The sequence below is a fragment of the Lolium rigidum genome, chromosome 3, assembly GCF_022539505.1.
Source record: "Lolium rigidum isolate FL_2022 chromosome 3, APGP_CSIRO_Lrig_0.1, whole genome shotgun sequence".
Classification (NCBI taxonomy): domain Eukaryota; kingdom Viridiplantae; phylum Streptophyta; class Magnoliopsida; order Poales; family Poaceae; genus Lolium; species Lolium rigidum.
In genome coordinates this window covers 313,437,809-313,460,401 of record NC_061510.1, presented here as the reverse complement: position 1 = coordinate 313,460,401, position 22,593 = coordinate 313,437,809, and the positions used below count along the sequence as shown (strand labels likewise).

The window sequence follows — 22,593 nt, the reverse complement described above, 5'->3', positions numbered from 1 at the left end:
GTTACATCTAAGAAGAGGACAGCGAGGGCTCTGAGCATTTGTCGACGCTCCGCTATGCACCAACCGCTTATATTTTACAAGACTTTGAACCATTTTTGATCCGTGGCAGAACTTTCGCTCACTTGCTCGCCGTATGTGCATACCGGGATGCCGCAAAGCTAGCTAGGCCGTCATCTCTACATGGATAATTTATCCGTTCCTTATCTTCTACCTCCCCGACCCCGACCTCGACACGCCCGCGCGCGCGCGACAAAGAACCCTCCCGCCGCCGCCATGGGCGCCTTCCTCCCCTCCTCGCCGCCGCCGTCGCGGCCAATGCCGGCCTCGCCGGCCACGCCGTCGCAAGCCCCGACCCGGGACGGCCTCCACCTACTCGACGCCAAGCGCGCGCTCACCGTGCCTCGACGGCACGCTCACCGACCGGAACCCGACCGCCGCCACGCCTCGCGCCCGGACGGGCGGCCACTGCGACACCGCCGGCGCCGTCACCGCGCTCTCCCTCGCTAACACCAACCTCGCCGGCCCGTTCCCCGCGTCGCTCTGCCGCATCCCGCGCCTCGCGTCCCTCGACCTCAGCGCCAACTACCTCGGCCCGGAGGCCGCCGTCGCCGGGTGCAACGCGCTAACACGCCGGGTGCCGCGGCCCCGTCGTGGTGGTGCTGCCGTCGGCGGTCGCCACGATGTGCGAATGGGAAGGAGGAGGGGGAGGGGGCCTCGACTCGGGACCTCGTGACCGGGGGAAGGGGCCGCGGCGGCGTGGTCGTGGGCCGGGCAGCGGCGGCCGGGAGGAGCAGGCGGTGGCGGCGACGGCGTCGTGGGGGCCAACGGCGGCGCGGCGCCTGGGGAGGAGCAGCAGGTGGCGGCGGCGGCGTGGTCGAGGTGGCGGCGCGGCGCCCGGGAGGAGCAGCGAGGAGGCAGCGGCGGCGGCGTGGTCGAGGTGGCGGCGGCGGCGTGTGGGGAGGTCGGCGTGTGGGGAGGTGGCGGCGGCGGCGTGTGGGGAGGTCGGCCTGTAGGATGCGTGGAGGATGCGGATGCGTGTGGCTCAGGACGTCCCCGACCGCGCCTTATCCCCACACTTTGCCGTGCGCCGTTCTTGCCGTGCGGCAAAGGGCCTTTGCCGTGCGGGCACTCTTTGCCGTGCGCAGCAGTGCCTTTGCCGTGCGGCAGGGTTCTTTGCCGTGCGCCTGCGCACGGCAAAGCATTTTTTTTTTATTTTTACCACTTCTATAACACTAAGAATTTTATTTGTAAATTATCAATAACATTAAGTTTTATTTGTAAATTATATTAAACTTGTTTTTCAAAATGTGTATTATTTAATACTATATGTTTCATGTTTTTCAAGAAATGTGTGATTAACCATAACCCTAACCCTAACCCTAAATCCTAACCCATTGATCTAGCCACATTAATCATAACCCTAACCCTAAATCATATAACCCTAAATCATATAACCCTAAATCATAACCCTAACCCTAAACCCTAACCCTAAATCCTAACACATTAATACTTAACCATAAATCCTAACACATTAATACTTAACCATGCATCATAAACCCTAACTCTAACCCTAAACCCTAAACCTATACCTAACCATAAATACTTACCCTTTAACCTAAATCTTTGGTTCTCCATGTGTATATGTACTAAACAAACCTAAAAGAATGAAAAGTTACATTGGTGCACCCTCGCGCGGAGAAATCTAGGGGGTAGACCCGCCGGGCACGCGTTCCGCTGTTTTGGGGGAGGAGGGGGATAACGACCGCCGGAGCACCGGAACCCCACCAAACCTTGCATGTGGACCTATTCTATGTGTCAAAGTGTGATGCAATTAAGGTGTGATTCACAAAATGGTGCATGGCATGGATCCCCGGTCTGACATTCCTCACCTTCGGCGATAACACTTAACAGCATTCCCCGGACGTGTACGCTCGAAGTGTCCCGCCGCGGGTATATCGGGGGCTAGACTGTGCCAAAGGGTGCCACACATGGTTTTCCATATGTCCATGGACTAAACAAACCTAAACCTATGAAAAGTTACATTGGTGCACCTCGCGCGGAGAAATCTAGGGGGTAGACCCGCCGGGCACGCGTTCCGCCTGTTTTGGGGGAGGAGGGGGATAACGACCGCCGGAGCACCGGAACCCCACCAAACCTTGCATGTGGACCTATGATATGTTTCAAAGTGTGGTGCAAGGTCTAATGGTGCAAAAGTAGCTCCCCTAAACCCTAAACCCTAAACCGGGGAGGCTTCGAGCCCTAAACCCCTCTAAATCCCTAAACCACGACGCCGTGAGCCGCAGAACCATGCATCATAAACCCTAACCCTAACCCTAAAACCTAAACCTAAACCTAACCATAAATACTTACCCTTTAACCTAAACCCTAGCCCTAGCCCCTAAACCCTAGCCCTAACCCTACACCTAACCCTAACCAGTAGACCAGGCACACCGTCGATCGTGTGATAATGGCTCTAGCTGCGGGTATATGTGCCAAAGGGTCCCAATCTTTGGTTCTCCATGTGTATATGTACTAAACAAACATAAAATAATGAAAAGTTACATTGGTGCACCCTCGCGCGGAGAAATCTAGGGGGTAGACCCGCCGGGCACGCGTTCCGCCGTTTTGGGGGGAGGAGGGGGAGAACGACCGCCGGAGCACCGGAACCCCACCAAACCTTGCATGTGGACCTATTCTATGTGTCAAAGTGTGATGCAATTAAGGTGTGATTCACAAAATGGTGCATGGCATGGATCCCCGGTCTGACATTCCTCACCTTCGGCGATAACACTTACCGTATTCCCGGACGTGTACGTCGAAGTGTCCCGCCGCGGGTATATCGGGGGCTAGACTGTGCCAAAGGGTGCCACACATGGTTTTCCATATGTCCATGGACTAAACAAACCTAAACCTATGAAAAGTCACATTGGTGCACCCTCGCGCGGAGAAATCTAGGGGGTAGACCCGCCGGGGCACACGTTCCGCCGTTTTGGGGAGGAGGGGGATAACGACCGCCGGAGCACCGGAACCCCACCAAACCTTGCATGTGGACCTATGATATGTGTCAAAGTGTGGTGCTAGGTCTAATGGTGCAAAAGTAGCTCCCCTAAACCCTAAACCCTAAACTGGGGAGGCTTCGAGCCCTAAACCCCTCTAAATCCCTAAACCACGACGCCGGAGCTGCAGAACCATGCATCATAAACCCTAACCCTAACCCTAAACCCTAAACCTAAACCTAACCATAAATACTAACCCTTTAACCTAAACCCTAGCCCTAGCCCCTAAACCCTAGCCCTAACCCTACACCTAACCCTAACCAAGAGACCGTGCACACCGTCGATCGTGTGATAATGGCTCTAGCCGCGGGTATATGTGCCAAAGGGTCCCAATCTTTGGTTCTCCATGTGTATATGTACTAAACAAACATAAAATAATGAAAAGTTACATTGGTGCACCTCGCGCGGAGAAATCTAGGGGGTAGACCCGCCGGGCACGCGTTCCGCCGTTTTGGGGGAGGAGGGGGAGAACGACCGCCGGAGCACCGAACCCCACCAAACCTTGCATGTGGACCTATGATATGTGTCAAAGTGTGGTGCAAGGTCTAATGGTGCAAAAGTAGCTCCCCTAAACCCTAAACCCTAAACTCGGGGAGGCTTCGAGCCCTAAACCCCTCTAAATCCCTAAACCACGACGCTGAGCTGCAGTAACCATGCATCATAAACCCTAACCCTAACCCTAAAACCTAAACCTAAACCTAACCATAAATACTTACCCTTTAACCTAAACCCTAGCCCTAGCCCCTAAACCCTAGCCCTAACCCTACACCTAACCCTAACCAAGAGACCAGTGCACACCGTCGATCGTGTGATAATGGCTCTAGCGGCGGGTATATGTGCCAAAGGGTCCCAATCTTTGGTTCTCCATGTGTATATGTACTAAACAAACATAAAATAATGAAAAGTTACATTGGTGCACCCTCGCGCGGAGAAATCTAGGGGGGTAGACCCGCCGGGGCACGCGTTCCGCTGTTTTGGGGGGAGGAGGGGGATAACGACCGCCGGAGCACCGGAACCCCACCAAACCTTGCATGTGGACCTATTCTATGTGTCAAAGTGTGATGCAATTAAGGTGTGATTCACAAAATGGTGCATGGCATGGATCCCCGGCTCGACATTCCTCACCTTCGGGCGATAACACTTACCGCATTCCCGGACGTGTACGCCGAAGTGTCCCGCCGCGGGTATATCGGGGGCTAGACTGTGCCAAAGGGTGCCACACATGGTTTTCCATATGTCCATGGACTAAACAAACCTAAACCTATGAAAAGTTACATTGGTGCACCCTCGCACGGAGAAATCTAGGGGGTAGACCCGCCGGGGCACACGTTCCGCCGTTTTGGGGGAGGAGGGGGATAACGACCGCCGGAGCACCGGAACCCCACCAAACCTTGCATGTGGACCTATGATATGTGTCAAAGTGTGGTGCAAGGTCTAATGGTGCAAAAGTAGCTCCCCTAAACCCTAAACCCTAAACTCGGGGAGGCTTCGAGCCCTAAACCCCTCTAAATCCCTAAACCACGACGCCGGAGCCGCAGAACCATGCATCATAAACCCTAACCCTAACCCTAAAACCTAAACCTAAACCTAACCATAAATACTTACCCTTTAACCTAAACCCTAGCCCTAGCCCCTAAACCCTAGCCCTAACCCTACACCTAACCCTAACCAAGAGACCGAGCACACCGTCGATCGTGTGATAATGGCTCTAGCTGCGGGTATATGTGCCAAAGGGTCCCAATCTTTGGTTCTCCATGTGTATATGTACTAAACAAACCTAAAAGAATGAAAAGTTACATTGGTGCACCCTCGCGCGGAGAAATCTAGGGGGGTAGACCCGCCGGGGCACGCGTTCCGCCGTTTTGGGGGGAGGAGGGGGATAACGACCGCCGGAGCACCGGAACCCCACCAAACCTTGCATGTGGACCTATTCTATGTTTCAAAGTGTGATGCTAGGTGTAATTCACCAAATGGTGCATGGCATGGATCCCCGGTCCGACATTCCTCACCTTCTGGCGATAACACTTACCGTATTCTCGGACGTGTACGGCGTGAAGTGTCCCGCCGCGGGTATATCGGGGGCTAGACTGTGCCAAAGGGTACCACACATGGTTTTCCATATGTCCATGGACTAAACAAACCTAAACCTATGAAAAGGTATATTGGTGGAACGTCGCGCGGAGAAATCTAGGGGGTAGACCCGCCGGGCACGCGTTCCGCTGTTTTGGGGGAGGAGGGGAGAACGACCGCCGTAGCACCGGAACCCCACCAAACCTTGCATGTGGACCTATTCTATGTGTCAAAGTGTGATGCAAGGTGTGATTCACAAAATGGTGCATGGCATGGATCCCCGGTCCGACATTCCTCACCTTCGGGCGATAACACTTACCGCATTCCCCGGACGTGTACGCCGAAGTGTCCCGCCGCGGGTATATCGGGGGCTAGACTGTGCCAAAGGGTGCCACACATGGTTTTCCATATGTCCATGGACTAAACAAACCTAAACCTATGAAAAGTTACATTGGTGCACCCTCGCGCGGAGAAATCTAGGGGGGTAGACCCGCCGGGCACGCGTTCCGCCGTTTTGGGGGAGGAGGGGGATAACGACCGCCGGAGAACCGGAACCCCACCAAACCTTGCATGTGGACCTATGATATGTTTCAAAGTGTGGTGCAAGGTCTAATGGTGCAAAAGTAGCTCCCCTAAACCCTAAACCCTAAACTCGGGGAGGCTTCGAGCCCTAAACCCCTCTAAATCCCTAAACCACGACGCCGGAGCTGCAGAACCATGCATCATAAACCCTAACCCTAACCCTAAACCCTAAACCTAAACCTAACCATAAATACTTACCCTTTAACCTAAACCCTAGCCCTAGCCCCTAAACCCTAGCCCTAACCCTACACCTAACCCTAACCAAGAGACCAGTGCACACCGTCGATCGTGTGGTAATGGCTCTAGCTGCTGGTATATGTGCCAAAGGGTCCCAATCTTTGGTTCTCCATGTGTATATGTACTAAACAAACCTAAAAGAATGAAAAGTTACATTGGTGCACCCTCGCGCGGAGAAATCTAGGGGGGTAGACCCGCCGGGCACACGTTCCGCTGTTTTGGGGGAGGAGGGGGAGGACGACCGCCGGAGCACCGGAACCCCACCAAACCTTGCATGTGGACCTATTCTATGTTTCAAAGTGTGATGCTAGGTGTAATTCACCAAATGGTGCATGGCATGGATCCCCGGTCTGACATTCCTCACCTTCGGGCGATAACACTTACCGTATTCCTGGACGTGTACGGCGTGAAGTGTCCCGCCGCGGGTATATCGGGGGCTAGACTGTGCCAAAGGGTACCACACATGGTTTTCCATATGTCCATGGACTAAACAAACCTAAACCTATGAAAAGGTATATTGGTGGAACGTCGCGCGGAGAAATCTAGGGGGTAGACCCGCTGTTTTGGGGGAAGGAGGGGGACGGCCGCCGGAGCACCGGAACCCCGATATATGTGGGGGATGAGCATGGAGACTAATTTTGTATTTCACATAGTGTAATAAATAGTCATCAAAAAGAAAAACTAATTAACAAAATAAATATAAGTAGTAGATGAAATAAAATAGTTAGAAAAACAAAAAAAATGTATATTGGCGCACGGCAAAGGGAGGAGCGCACGGCAAAGGACCCTTTGCCGTGCAACTTGTCCGTCCGCACGGCAAAGTCTGGCCGCACGGCAGTGCCCAGTGCCTTTGCCGTGCGCTGTTTCTTTGCCGTGCGGCTTGCGAGGACTTTGCCGTCCCGAAATCTTTGCCGTGCGCTGCTCCAATTCTTTGCCGTGAGAAACTTCTTTGCCGTGCGCCAAATCTTGCTTTGCCGTGATATGTTTCTTTGCCGTGCGCTGCGCTAATACTTTGCCGTGCATATTTTCTTTGCCGTGCGCTCTTCCTTCTACGCACGGCAAAGAAATCTTTGCCGTGCAGCAGCTCACGGCAAAGTTTGGCTGCACGGCAGCGCCTGATTTTCCTGTAGTGTTTCAATCTTGGTTGATCAGATCTAAGAAATATTTGGCAATTGTCTTAGAGTTCACTTCAGATACACAAATTTTCGTATCACATTCTATTGTTGTATATGATCATGTTTGACTTTGCTTTAGAATTGAAAATTTGAATTTTAGAAAAAAACTCATTTTAGGCTTATTTAAAAGTTATAGCTGAAAGAAATGCATAGTACGTGTAGAAGCAAAGATGACTCGGTAAAGGCTATGTTCCCAAAGTGTCTTCGCCGAGTGTAGTTTCTCTGGCACTCGACAAAGGTCTTTGCCATGTGTACAGGGTTGACACTCAACAAAGAAAGTTTTTGATTATTTGGCGGATGGTAACAGCGATGCCTTTGCCGAGTGTCAGGTGATACACGGTGTAACGTTTTTTGACTGCCATCGTGGATGTACATGGCAAAGGGCTGGACATCTAAGACGCAGCCACGTGGCCCTCTCTTTGTCGAGTGTCGCCAATAACAATACACAGCAAAGACATCCTCTTTTTCGAGTGTCTAGCCTAGTACACTCGGCAAAGCCGCCAAGGACGCACAACTAAGGCTTCCTTTGCCGAGTTTCTTGACCTAAAGCACTCGGCGAAGAGCCATTTTCCCCCCGTTTTTCATTAAATCATGCATCGAAACACAAATATATCCATAGAGGAACACATAAAAATATTGGTTCATACGTACATACACTCGATACTAAGATATTCAACATGAGTACGCAAGTTTCACAAGTTACAAAGTTCACAAAATCATTGAGTTCTAGTTCACAAGGTCATCAACAAATGCATGTGGTAGACGAATCCAGCATCAACACATGCAAGTCCAGCATCGATCATTGGATGCTCATTTGGTATCTGGATGGATGCTATATGCAGCCACCAAGGAACATCCGAGTTTTGCTAGCTGTGCCATGCCCGGAATGTATTTCCTGAAGTAGTAGTCGGTCCAAACCGCCCAAGATCAATATGACTACCAGACGCAGACAGTAGGCCAAAGTTTTCTTGAGTCCACATGTGTCTTCATCGAAAATTAAAGCATGCATGGCTTGCCGTATATAGCAACGTACCACTGGTGAGTGGAGAGCAGCTAGGTGAACATTCATGTACAAGCTAATCCACGATGACCACAAAACATATATAGATGCAGTGGGATGCATGCTAATCGGCTAATTTCATGAGATGGAAAAACTTGATCGACTGAGCCTTTACACTCTTCTCTCCCACCACCGTCCGTCACCGTGCATAAATAGTCCACTCGACTTTGCCTACTACCAAAAAATACTCGGCAAAATGCAAACAACGTACTACTCGGAAAAAAAATAGGTTAAGGCTAAGTTGGTAAAGTGTATTTGCTGAGTGTAGTTCCACGGACAATCGCCAAAGGGCTTTCTCATGTGTCCAAGGTTGACAATTGAGAAAGAAAAGTTTTGGATCATTTGGTAGAAGTTAACAACGCTATCTTTGCCGAGTGTCTCTGTTAGACACATGGAAAAGACGGGTTTTGCCAGGTGCAGCCATGTAGCCTCTCTCTTTGCTGAGTGTCAAGGTGACATAAATGGTCTAACGTTTGCCGAGTGCCGTTGTGGACATACATGGCAAAGGGTTGGATATCTAAGACGCTGCCACGTGGCCCTCTCTTTGTTGAGTGCCGCCAATAACAATACACGGAAAATGCACCCACTTTTCAGAGTGTCTAGCCTGGGACACTCGGCAAGCCAACTAGTACGCACGACTAAGGTTTCCTTTGCTGTGTATGTTGACCTGAGACATTCGGCAAAGAGCTCATGTTTATTTATTTTTCGTTTTTGTTTAAATCCTGCATCTAAACAGAAATATACTCATAGATAAATTTCCAAGCTCACATGGCTTCAATTTAGCACAAGGAGCACATAAATATTGGTTCATAAGTACATACACTCGATTCTATATATTGAATACGAGTACACAAGTTCCAAATGTTACAAAGTTCAAAACTTAATCGAGTTCTAGTACAAAAGTTCTATTTGTAATTAAAGCAAGACATCGTGCTGGACATGATGTATAAAAACACGAGAAGGACCAAAGTACAAGAACTGAACGAGTTTCTATCATAAACTCTATAGATTAGGATTGACTAGCATATGCGTAGCCGTAGCAGGCGGAGTTCCCCCACCTCCTCACCCCAAATGTGATGTAGGGTAGGCGGAGTCCCCCCATCCGCAAAATAAATCGACCCCGTGACCAAACCGAAATTAAAAAAACTCACAAATGCATATTATCTAGTAAATACCATTGAAAAGAGTTCATACCAATATATTTTTGGATTTTATTCTTGAGACAACATACCACTACATATTGCAAAAGCAAAGAAAAGTAGTCGATGCGTGACATCTTGTCAAGCTGTCTTGTAACAAAGCCGGGATGAACCAACTAGTGTGTGGACTTTTGGTGTACCATTGGATGCGCAGACACATTAGTGTTGATGTAGGGTAGGCGGAGTTCCCCCAACTCCAAAACAAATCCACCCCGTGACCAAACCGAAATAAAAGTAAGACTCACAAATGCAAAGAATCTAGTAAATTAATACCATGAAAATACCTATGAACTTTTGGATTTTTCTTCTTGAGACAACATACCACTACATGCTATAAAAGCAAACAAAAGTAGTCGATGCATGACATGTTTTCAAGCTGTCTTGAAACAAAACCGGTATGAACCAACTAAGTGTGTGGACTTTCGGTGCACCATTAATTGGATGCTCATTTGATATTTGGATGCAATGCCACCACCAAGAAGCAACCAGGTGTAGTTACGCCGGGAATCCTATTTCCTGAAGTAGTAGTCAGTCCAAACCGTCCAAGATCAATATGACTACCAGACAGTACGTAAACCAGAGTTTTGTACACCGAGCCCCACTAGCCTTCTTCGGTTCTCATCTAATATTAACGCTTGCTTGCTGTATATAGCAGCATACCACTGGCGAGTGGAGAGCAGCTAGGTGCACATACAATGTGCAAGCTAATAGATGATGACCACAAAACATATATAGATGCAGTGGGATGCAGACACGACATCCCAGTTCAGTAGTAGTGATTAGGACGAATATATTGACATACATGCGCAAGTAACTTCAATTATGAAATCAAGAACACATGTACATATAGATGCACAGACACACTCGATCGACACGTATGGCCTCTCCGTCCGTCACCGTGCATAAATAGTCCACGTACTCGTCCTAACCTGTAGCATAGCAACTCCACTCCACTGATCCTCTCCCTCTCTAGCTCGCTGCCGCTTAGCTAGCTCTGGGACTTCGCGATCGACGGGCAATGACGGGATTAGCGGCACCTGTTCTGATCGGCCTTCTGCTCTTCGCGTCAGGAGCCACCGCCGCCGGTGACGACGAGCTTGCACATCTTCAGGTCCCAGGCACCGCCGACTCGGGCCTTGGCCACGGGTCCGACGCGCCGCTACCGCCGCTGCCTCCGCAGGGGCAGCTCATGGACATCATGTCCACGGGTGGCTGCGTAAGGTTCGCGGCCCTAGTCGCCGCGACACCGAACGTCAGCGACGTCTTCCAGCAGCGCCTCGTACCGGGCGCCGGAGGGCTCACCCTCTTCTGCCCCGACGACAAGGCCGTCGACTCCTTCGAGCCGACGTTCCGAGCCCTCGCCCAGAGCGACCGGCTGGACGTCCTCCTGCACCACGCCACGCTGGGGCGCTACGTCCGGGCGCAGCTGGCGGCCTTCGACTGGGTGGCGGCGCGCACGCTGGCGGCCAACAGGAGCCAGAGCATCACCATCCGCGACGACGGCGACACGGTGTGGCTGTGGAGGTCGTGGCAAGGCGGCGCGGCCAGGGTGATCAAGACGGTTTCGGAGGAGGAGGCCCCCCTCGCCCTCGCCGTGTACCTCGTCGACGCCGTGCTGCTGCCGGGCCATCTGCGACAGAAGCTGGATGGAGGGTACTTTGCCTGGCTGCACATGCTCATCCCGGTGTGGGTGGGGCTGTGCTGGGCCCTAGCGGCCATGGTGGGCGTCATCATCGGCTTTCTGCTCATGCTCGGAGCAATGTCAAGGTGGATATAGTGATGCTGTGAAGGCGAAAGAGGAGGAGGAGGTGGAGAAGAAGCCGGCCGGCTCTATGTTCTGTTAAGATCGAGTTTCATGCTACAATAGTCCATCTCTCTGTGCGCTCATCAGTGTGTGAACTCTAGTGCTCTGTTAAGAGTTTCATGCTACATTAGTCAGGTGTTAGTGTCGAGTCTGCATATGCATGATGTTGGAGTGTATCGTTGTTGCATTGCACCGTCAGACCGTAGTGCATGCTGGAGTGAGTTCTGCTGCTCAGCTCCTGTGTAGTCCTGTGCCTCAGCTGCATTAACCACCGAGAAATAATGCCTCTTTAGTGTTCCTCGTTTGCATATTTCTTCAATCGATATTGTCTTGTCTGCGCCTCCATGTCTCCATTTGTAAATCTGCAATATTTTTCATGGCACTGCTGTTTTTTGCACGTAGTGTCTGAGCGATCTGACATTTTTCCCCCCTTTGACAGTAATGCGAGCAGCCTGAGCTTGTAGTATGAAGCATTAGCAGACTAGTAGCAAGTTATATTTAGAGCTAATCAGTAGAGCCTCCTAACTAACATTGCTTGTACTAATAATTGCCAAGAATGTGCATTACTTGAAAACTGACTACTCCCTGCGTCCCATAAAATAAAATGTCAAAGATTTTTCAAAATTTAAATATCATTGGACGGAGCGAGTATTTCTAGTTGCTGTAAAATGAGAAGCAAATTGATCGGTTTATCTTCCGGGTCCTTGGAGAACCCTCCTTTTTTCTTACAACAGGCATAGACTCGCAAACGATAGGTGCGTGATCAAACGAGAGCATTTGATCATACGGTCATGCTACCAAACTTCACACAGGTTTGATTTACTGTAATATGCTTCCTAAAATCTGAAATATCTTATGCCCATTTCATCCTTAAACTACTTAAAGTTAGTTTTCCATTGTATACATTCTTTGTGTACATGATAAGTGGTAAATATCCGGATAAATGGGTTTGTCCCGTGCACCGGACATCCCAAACACGGGCCCACCTTCACTCTGTTCCTCAGTCTAAATATTGTGTGTACATTAGATTCCTCCAATGCAACACTCTTAGATCCAGATTCTAAATTTAAAATCTCCGTCACTTTTAAACCACAATTCAGAAGCTTCTGGGCACATGCCTGCACATTTCTTTTTAGAACTAGCACAGTGGCCCTCGCAATTGCGAGGGCATCATACAAAAAATAAAGCGGTTATATAACCATATCATATGAGTGGATGTCCTGTATATAATTCAGTAGATGGATCCAACAACAGAGGACGTGTGTGCAATTCATATTAGAAATTGTTGCTTTGGAAGACCATTGTATCGTTAGGATGTTGTCGAAAGAGGGTTTTAAGTTTAAGATCACTGACTAATGTTGCTGCTATTATTTTCCTTTTTAATTTATTTGTTGTGTGCATCCCTGAATTTCCATTTTGTTGATATTATGCATGATATATATAGTGTGTAATGAATAAATATCAGATCAAAAAAAATTCTGATAAGATATATGACATATAAAACACACAACATTATAGGTAGGGTAACTAAATAATGTTTTTTTTGCTCATCCACAAATTTCTTCCTCTCTTTACTCTAATCATATAAATATACATGAAACTTTTACCGTTCATTTTGAAATATATGGCATTTTAGACATAGATACAGTCTTCAAGATTTTCACAACTTGAAAATTTGCCTTTCAAAGGAAGTGTGATAGTAGAAAAGAAACTCCTAGTATTTATTTTTTTGAGAATCCCTTGGTCCAAGCCACTGTATGGTTGAAAATCTGGGACCTGGCATATCCATACATAGGGATTTACATTGATCGGAATTACTCAAGAGTAATTTTCCATATTTAATGTGTTTTAAGCTAAAGAAAAATCTCGAGCATATTAATTGTACGGTGCTACTCAGTGCTTGAACCGAAAGCACAGATTTGTTTGTGCTCACACTTCTGTTTTCCTTCTTCTGCCTGTTTTTATCATCGGTTGTTGTTTTAGCTTACTCCTTCAGCATGAGTTTTAAAATTTGTCCAAGCGTGAATATAGTTTATGTATGGTCTTAGCTACCAAAAGTGAAATCTTACATGCATTTTAACTACAATGTATTATTTCTGTTATAGATAATGTTGCTAGAGAACTAACCGGTGCTGATCCAGGATAAACAGCAGTGCCAACCAACTTTTTAGGCACTATGAGATTTAAGAGAATTATATCTCTCTCCATGGCTTTAGTTTGTACTGATATCGGAAAGCTCAAATATGAAGGTAACACACGTGAATAATTTGTTTGGAAATAGTGGGCTTTAAACTATCACCTGCATGAACGTGTTATGCTGAATTGGTATCCATATTATGTACATTAACATGGTAATTTTGAGCTTATCATTTTTAAGAATATAAGTTTCTGTCTTATCCTCAATAGTTTGGAACAACGACATATCCAGCTACATGCGAAGCATTGCCCGAATTATTTTGCTACTTATATGAAAGGAGTATATATGTGGATTGAGTATATATATATATGTACTGTACAACTTCATATTAGCATTTTTTTATCATCAGATTTTCAATGTACCGCGACCGTGCTTCTTATTAGCTAAAAAAAAAAAATCATCAGACACTTAATTTTTTTCTTCCCAATAAAATTGGTACTTGTTAAAGTAAACCCTTCTATCAACATCCAAATTCAGTAGTACTAGTGGTTGGGGCGCCCCTTGGGGCGCCTCCTCCCTGGCCCTCTGCGGCTCAATTAACGACACAATTAAAGCCATGTGTCTAGAGAGTGTATCTTCATCCTTGCGCAACTGCATCAGACTTACACCTAAAAACATCCATGACATGATGGCACAAGTGTCCTGCACGAAATCCAATACAATAGGGGCAGCACTGGCTTGGCCTAAATACATAATCATAGTTTGGCACTGTTAATGCGGCTAATTACTTCACATGAATATATTATTACATATCACCATTAGCTTCAGGAAGTGACATAATTTACAAACAAAGGTAAAGCGTTTCACAATGAAGGAAAAGAATATGCAATAGATGATCAGTGATGCAACTTCCAAGGAAAACTGAAAGTCACCAACAACATGCAATTATTTTCCCGTCTCCAGATTGGAGACCAGACTACTTAGCAAGAGATGCATTGTAACACAATAAAGGAGCGCATGGAGATGTGATCTCAAGAAGAAAGAACATGATAAGGACCACTAAGCACCTCCTCTTAGGCACTGGCGGACCATCAGCGGGACCATGCTAGGTCGTGGCCCAGCCTTCTCAGTAAATTTGCACAACATGTGGCCTATGTTGCTGAAGTGGCCAATCAGTTTAGCGTTGATATTGCGTTGTTTAGAGCCCATTTCAATCCTTGGCCCTCGTACTCGCTGATATTTCGCCAGTGCACTTAGGGTCATTTCTTATCTTCATAGTCAAGGAATACGTCACTGAACTATAATGTCTTAGTTAACATATTTCAGTAAATACGAATGCGGCGAAGCAGTAACAAAGGGGAAACGTTATTACTCTACTATTTCATTTTACTATCCTGTGTGAAACAATAATTAAACAACATGGTTAATAATTGTTCATTTCTATATAAGATAATTAAAGGAAGGATGTGGCGTATCATAGAAGCAATTACAAATGCACAAATGTGTGCCAATGCAAGCAACTCTGATTTTAGGCATTAATATTGACAGATTGATTAACTAAGAAGTATAAGAACTGATGTTATTGTTCATATCAAAATAACTTCAGAACTTTACTAAAAGAGTGATACAAAAGGAAACCCACAGATCAAAAACAGATACTACTAAAAGAGATTAGGTTGTAGTATCATACGAAACACATTGGAAAGTTCACCATAGCAGTAAATCTGTGCATGGACAAAGATACATCTTGAAGAGGATAAAACAAAGACGAAATGATGCATTATCTCAGAGTAAGAACCAATAATTGGTGGCCAATGGTAGAGATAGAAAGCGCACCTAGGTGTGTAGGGACTGTCATTTTCATTGGCAGTATTGCTAGAAAGCATAACAAGGGTAATGAATGGTAAGCTAATCTAAATGAACACATAAAGGATGCATCTAAACAAATCAAAATATCAAGTAATAAAAGTATTAGAGAGTCACAGAATAATCCATTGGTCTCTCGCTGTCTCAAATCGAGATAATCACATGGACAAGCAACGACAACGAATAAATTGTTTAGCAACTCTCATTCCCATGGTCTCTCATTGTTTGACCGTACCACATACCCAACCACATCACTTATTAAGATATCTAGCCAAGTAATGGAATATGGAGGAGAATGGAGTGCACATATACCTATTGGTCTGATGAATCAACTATGACAATGACATGGCCTCGATGACAAGAGTAAAAACACTCAAAATTGCAAGCTTCTCTCCACACTCCACAGAAGAGAAATGATGGCAATTTAATTGCACAGAGAAGAGGATGCAATCACTTCAACCCAAATCAGTTGTGTGACAATTGCATGCAAAGGCAAGGTACCAATGTTGCGGTGGAGTTGAATAATGGCCCTGCAATCAGAGCAAATAGTCTTGAGTGTGAACTAAAAAAATATGATCTCTCTAGTTCTACAAAAATGTGATGAGTAAAAATAGAACTGGCATGATGTAGAGACAAAATAAGCATGCATTCATATATAAAGTAAGAAATGAAACAAATGTGCAGTATCATGTCTTGAATACAATGATAATTACATGTAGGTCCAAAGGTATAATCCATACACTAAATTCTTATCCTTGTGTGACCTAACCCAAGAATGTAAATGTTTGTATGGCCAACAAAGAACATTATGGGCTCAGCAAATGTTAAAGTAGTGCGTAAAAAATTTAGATGCAGCGAAGCAAAAGAACACAGGCCAAAGTAGGATCACAACTCTTCAGCACTTCACTGGTTGCCTTGAAATAATTAATTGATGATCCACCAGCCTATATCTAGCAAACATTTTCTTGCTTATCCTATCTGTGCATCCACCAACCTGTGGCAATAAAATACAATAATCCCTTCTGATAATGATTCAGATAACCTAGTCTTTCTCAACCAGCAAAGGTTATTCAGCACATATACTACTTCAAAGGATAATCTGCAAGAAATAATGTGCATGTCCAAGCATCTAGGGTTATAGCACCACGAAGTCATGTAATACAATGATTGGATGACAGCAATGAGCAATAACAGTATGACGCAAGGCGGATCATAGCTAAAGAACTGAGCCTCATGTTACTTCTTAACAGATAATATCATATCCAAAATTGTATTGTGGTGTTCAAAGTGAAAACATATTGCTTTGAGCTGCAAGATCTGAAGAAAGATAATCCAATAATGAGGAATGAAACTTCAGTTTTATTACCTGATACCAAACACTTCCGTTGCAATCATCTTTCATGCTCCATACCATGTATCTGTGGAAGTAATATGAATGCCGCAACTCACGGAACTGAAAAAGAAAATAGAAACACAATCACAACGCATTGCAGGAGTGACTTGCCACAAAGATTTAAAACAAGAACAGGGGAGACATCTAATACATGCCAAGGTCTGGTTCTTCGTGCTGCCGAGACAAGTGTAGTGGCTTCTAAACAGAAAATGCACATTGGATGGAAACGGATGTACTTCCATGTCAATTTTACCGAACAAATATATGTAGAACACATTCAGACATGAATTTCCTCTAAATGTAAGAAAATAAACATCAGTTGATAAGTCTCTACTCAAAAGCACATTTACCTCAAACAACTTATCCTCCCATTGTGATCAATAAACGCCCCATAGCAACATATTGCTTCAATTACAAAGGAAAAAAGTTAGCAATCATGGCAGTCATGAATAATTACGAAAAAGTGAGGAAATAGAATACAACAGCCAGGGTTTATAAATGTTTGATAGTTTCCAAACATGAATATGGATTGGAAAACACTGGTTATCTCACCTGCGGTTTTTTGAATTGCACATTTCAATAAAGTAGTATGAGGAAACACAAAAGAATGGAGATTGGAGTGTAGGAGACCAAACATTGTTAGTGTTTCAATATACGAAATATATTTGCTTATTTCCTAACTATTTCATCTAATCTAGCAGGCTAAGATACAAACTAAGCACTGATCTTCATATTCTAACTTGAAGAAAAATAAATCCAAAAAACAGCACATGCTACTGGAACAAGTCTGAAACACCAATGCTTGTCCATGGAGGCATTGCCAGTCAAGTACCTCCTCATGGTAGTACCACCATTATCAGCGCAACTTCGCCTCGTTGCTCAGCCAGTGGTCGTGTCACCAAGCACTCTCATGTATCAACAAATGTTTGGTTGCAATTCCCTGCCAACTTAAGTCACATAAGAAGAGGATTGAGTGGACAGAGAGAGATGACCTATGATTTTGTAATATGTCGTCATCTAGGATGGGTACTCCACCTCAACCACCACATCCAGTGGCAGTCCCCACCCTTCTGTCGTGCTGCCTGGCGGTCGCCCCCTCTCTCAATGGATGTTTGTTGCGCTGCACCTGCCGAGCGCCACGGAGGGCGAGAGGAAAGCGATGGGGAGCGACATGGAAAAGTGGGGCTCAGTGGTGGTGGAGAAGGCCGGTAGGGAGGTGACAAGCAGGGCGAAGGAGGCGACAGGGCGCGGGAGAGGCCGAGCGCATCTGTGCCTTGTCTTAAGCAAAGGCCCCGGATCTCAGTCCGTGAGGAGCTGAAGGATGGGCGCCATGGAGGAGATCGCAGAGGAGGAGGCGCGGGTCGCCAGCATCACAGAGGGCGTCGAGGAAGGGGAACACGCAGCGCAGGGAGCACGAGAGGCGGCGGCGCGGGGGAAGAGGGTGGGATATTGACTTGGGTTCAAGCTTTCCCCAGCCGAATAGGGTAGGGTTTTGACCGCTCAGGCTGCCCATCTTTTTCTCTTTTTTGTAGCCCCATACGAGCCAATTACTGTACATCCCCACACTGAACGAACTGTGAAAGGGGTCTTTTTTTGGCAGGGAAGGGTCCTAAAGGGTCGTTTACGATGGCAGATAGGGTCTTTTGCCGTAAGGGAGTCACGCACTTACTTGTACTCAATCTCTCGCAAAAGAGCAGCACATGCAAATGTGAGAAAAAAAACAACCTTTGAAAGAACTGCTGTATGTATGTTCTTTTTTTGTGCCCAAAGTAATATAAGCTGAAAAAGATTAACGGACATTCATAACTATTTTAGCATTGACTTTTAAAGGAATTTTCTTATTTCGTCACTAAAATTCAGCCTTTTCTCTATAATTAAATATCTCTTACTTGTAATTCCTTTGATCAGCTGGACAGATTCTAGTTTTCTTTTCCTACACCGGACACAATTTTCCTATCCATCTCCGTGTGAGATTTCATAAGATTCTTCTTACGCCATCTTCAATCATCTCATGACAAATTACAGCTCTCTAGAAATCGGCATCTTAAAAATCATCTCGCGGTCTTGCCTTGATCTCTCGAGAGATTATCAGGATTGGTCGCACCATCTCTGGGAAATCTAAAAGGATGCACCAGACGTTGATTTTTTCCATTTTGCTGAATGGACGCACTTGGCATGATGAATACTTTTTTTGTGTGCTTAATGGACGCACCTAGCTACCACGCTAGATTTTATTTGTTTTTGTTCAACGGGCATATATAGAGTCATCTGATACATGTGAATGTGTCAAACAAAATTAGACTGTTACGTAACTTCTATTTTCTAGAGAAATCAGAGACGTAAGTTTTAATCAACGGGTATGTCTAGAGTCCTATGAAAATTAACATGCTAATGTGTCAAACGGTGTATATATGCAATCTCTTTTCTTTCCTTTATTCTATCCGGTCTGTATCTCACGTATCCCATGAAGTTGTCTTTTTAACGTGATAATGTTTTGCAGTTTTAATTTTTGAAACGTACATGTTTTACATGGTAGGTTCAATCAGGATGTACATGTTGTGGAGCAGACTCCAGCCAATCGGCAATTTTTTTTATTGCACATACGTGACAGGTTGTACGTAACTCTTATTTATGTAACTCTTTCTCGTTTTAAATTTTAACCGTTATAATTAAGATCGACGAATCAAATTAATTCAGTACATGTGGATTAACCTCGTGTCTCTATTTAAAATCTTTGTATTTTGCTTTTAGTAGATAATAGATAGATTTTTGAACCGTTTGAATACTTGAGTTGCTAGTGAAATATTAAAGGAGATACAAAGAAGACATCTTCCCATATGAAAGCACCACGTTCGAGCTAGCTAGGCTGCCAGCCGCACCATTTTCTTTGTTGAAGCTATCCTGAGGAGCCCAATCTTTAATGGAAGTGAGGCTCGGGAGCTGAGTTGTACAGTCCTGAGAAATAAGTATACGGGGAGGCTGGGTTTTACCAATCTAGTGAGATTGGTGGCTCCCAATTCTGGAAAAGCCTCCATGAGATCAAGAAATGGTTTAAGATGGGTCGAGCTATTGTGTGGGTAATGGTAAGAAAACGTTCTTTTGGTTAGAGGTTTGGATTGGGGTGTGTCCTTTAAAAAATATGTTTCCCGCCCTATTTGTCTGCTATGAGCAACAAAATAAGACGGTGAGTGAGGTTCTCAATTAATGGGGGAATGTTACTTACCTTTAACAGATCTTTTGGGGAGTTGGAGGTAGCTGAGTGGAGGGATCACCAGGAGCTGCTGGAGAATGTCCTGCTTAGTGAAGCAGAGGACAAGGTTAAATGGGAACTTGAGAAGAATGGCAAATTTTCAACTAAATCACTGTATTTATTCATTCTAAACCCGGGGTTTTGGATGGTAGGATGAATGAAGTGGAAAACGAATTTTCCTCTGAAGCAGAAGAATTTCTTATGGCTTTTCTTCAGGGGACAAATTCAATCAGCTAGTCAACTGGCTGTGAGAAAGTGGCTGGGATCAATTTTGTGTGTGCAGTGTGGCTGTGTAGAGGAGGTGGATCACATCTTGTTTAGATGTCCAGTTGCCAGATTGGTTTGGTGTGTCTTAAGAGACTGTTTTGGGGTTAGCTCTGTACCCGGGAACAGGGATGAGTTTGTTGCAATTTTCCTCAAACAAAAAGATAGCAAAAATAACCATGTTGTTTGGCTTTGGGTAGCAGCTGTTGCATCGGCACTGTGGCTTACCAGAAACGAGCGGATTTTTCAGTGTTGTTTAATCCATTTCAGCCGTTTTACCGAGCTGTCTCTCTTATGCTGCAGTGGAGGCCATTGATCAAGACTAAGCGTCAGGCGGCAACGGAGGAGATGATGGGCTTGATCGACAGGAAGCTGAGGGAGATAGGTTCAGCTAGAGTAGTAGTTGGTTAGGGAAAAGGTTCCTGGGTGTGCTGTTTTGCGAGCGGAGATGGTGTAGCTGGTTGTAGGTCTTGTTCTCGCTGTGTCGCCGTTTGCGCTCATGTGTGCTGGGGTGGTTGCAGCCTTGCAGGTTTTGGTGGTTGTAGGTCTTGTTCTCGCTGTGTCGCCGTTTGCGCTCATGTGTGCTGGGGTGGTTGCAGCCTTGCAGGTTTTGGTATCCTGACGCTCCTTCCCCCCCTGTGCGTGTGGCCATCGTGCTGTAAAACGTTAAACTTGTGGAACTCTGCTTTAGCTTTCAAAGCTGGGCTCCCCTCCCCCATCGGGGGAAAGACTTAGGTAGAATTAGATCCTAGATAGGATCTATGAGATTAATTTTTACAAAGACAAAACATGTTCAAAAATTCTGAAAAAAAATGAGAACACACATCTATGTTATATATGCAATGCCAAAAATTTGCAACTTCGAATTCGATATACACTTAGAGAGACAAAAAAGATAAATCTGGGTGTGAATAGTGTGAAATACTCTCTCCCCTCCATCGGGGGTTGGATGTCTTGTTTCAAAAAAGAACAAATCTGTAACGGAAGTCGTGTAAAATACAAAACCTAGGGACGCCTAGCAAGCAAGGCATACGTACACGCACCTTTTTCTTACTGGAGGTGGTCACTTTGTTCTTCCCAACCAAAACAGAGCCGGCATGAACCAACTACTCTGTAGACTTTGGTGTATCATCGGATGCTCTTTTGATATCTGGTTACAATGCAACCACAAAGAAACAACCAAGTTTAACTCTGCTGGGAACATATTCACCAAAGTAGTAGTAGGTCCAAACCGTTCAAGATCAATGTGACTGTACCACTAAAAATTGCAAAAAGTGTCTCCATCGAAAATTAGAGCATGCCTGGCTTGCCGTATATAGCAGCGTACCACTGACGAGTGGAGAGCAACTAGGTGAACATTCATGTGCAAGCAAATGAATGATGGCCACAGAACATATGTAGATGCTGGTAGACACGACTTCGACGTGGGTTGCATCGATGCCAGTTTAGTGCTGACCCACCATAGCTAATGCATGGAGTAAACTTAGAGCCGAGTGCATCGTCCGTTCTAGATCTTTGTCTCCTTGGCATTTGTTGATCATTTCACGTTCGGCTAATCTCCGAAGACATACACTGGTTGTGCTTCATGATTTCTTTTGCCCTGTGTTCGGGAAAAAAAAATCCGAAACGAACATTTAATTTGTAGCTAGGCAAAATATAAATGGAACCATCAACTCCTAATTGCTGACGTTACCACTCTGAACTTGTCGATCCCGATCTATTTTAAATCCTGGAACTGTTTTTTGGCACACTAGGAAGTTACAATCCAGACCGGGATTATAGTCTACTCTCACTAATCTCCACGAGTGAGGTTGCCATAGGTGAGGTTGTCGCCATCGACAAGGAACTTGAATGCCATCTCTGGGGCATGGTAGTACACGGTCAACCCCACGAGGCTCCAACATACGATGACATAGTTCAGCCACCTGAGCCGACACGCGTGGAAGTCATCGATGGCGAGCTTTTGTGGGTAGAGGTTTCTCCGCACGAGTGCGCTCGCGACGTAGCAGAGCACCTAACAAGAGGACAAGTCCGCTCCGCAAACGTGGGAGCCCTCGGCGACGAGGGACAACGCTAATAAAGTAGTTCATGCACCTATCGGCCGAGGGCAAGGTTCACCGCGGGTGGTGTCACGTGGTGCTGACTCACCACGACACCTTAAACCCCAAGCCCAAAACCGACGATGCCAGTGCAAAGGATGAGATGGATACATCAAAGTCCGTCTAGGCAGAAGGAGGACCTTGCCCTGCTCTGCACACTGATGGACATGACTGACTCCGCTAGAGTTGCAGAGGAAGCAAAGCGATGTGTGGGGACAACGACATGGGGAGACCAGTGAGAGGGGATCGGAGTTAGAAGAGGATGAGGATGAATATGACAGATGCGCCATGTATGTAAGTGAGAATAGCTAATTATCAGATTACTTGGACTTTTTCCCTTTTGGGTTGACTTGGCATGTGGACGAAATCACAACTTAAATAGATCCAATGTTTAAATTAGA

The 22,593-nt window shown here is 45.9% G+C and overlaps 1 protein-coding gene across 1 annotated transcript; it reads left to right on the top strand.

The window, feature by feature from the left end:
• The first annotated feature begins 10,397 nt into the window (after positions 1 to 10,397).
• Positions 10,398 to 11,453, top strand: LOC124696873 (fasciclin-like arabinogalactan protein 1). Its single transcript, XM_047229539.1, has one exon. The coding sequence runs from the start codon at positions 10,398 to 10,400 to the stop codon at positions 11,154 to 11,156; it is 759 nt and encodes a 252-aa protein (XP_047085495.1). The 3' UTR covers positions 11,157 to 11,453.
• The last annotated feature ends 11,140 nt before the right edge of the window (positions 11,454 to 22,593 follow it).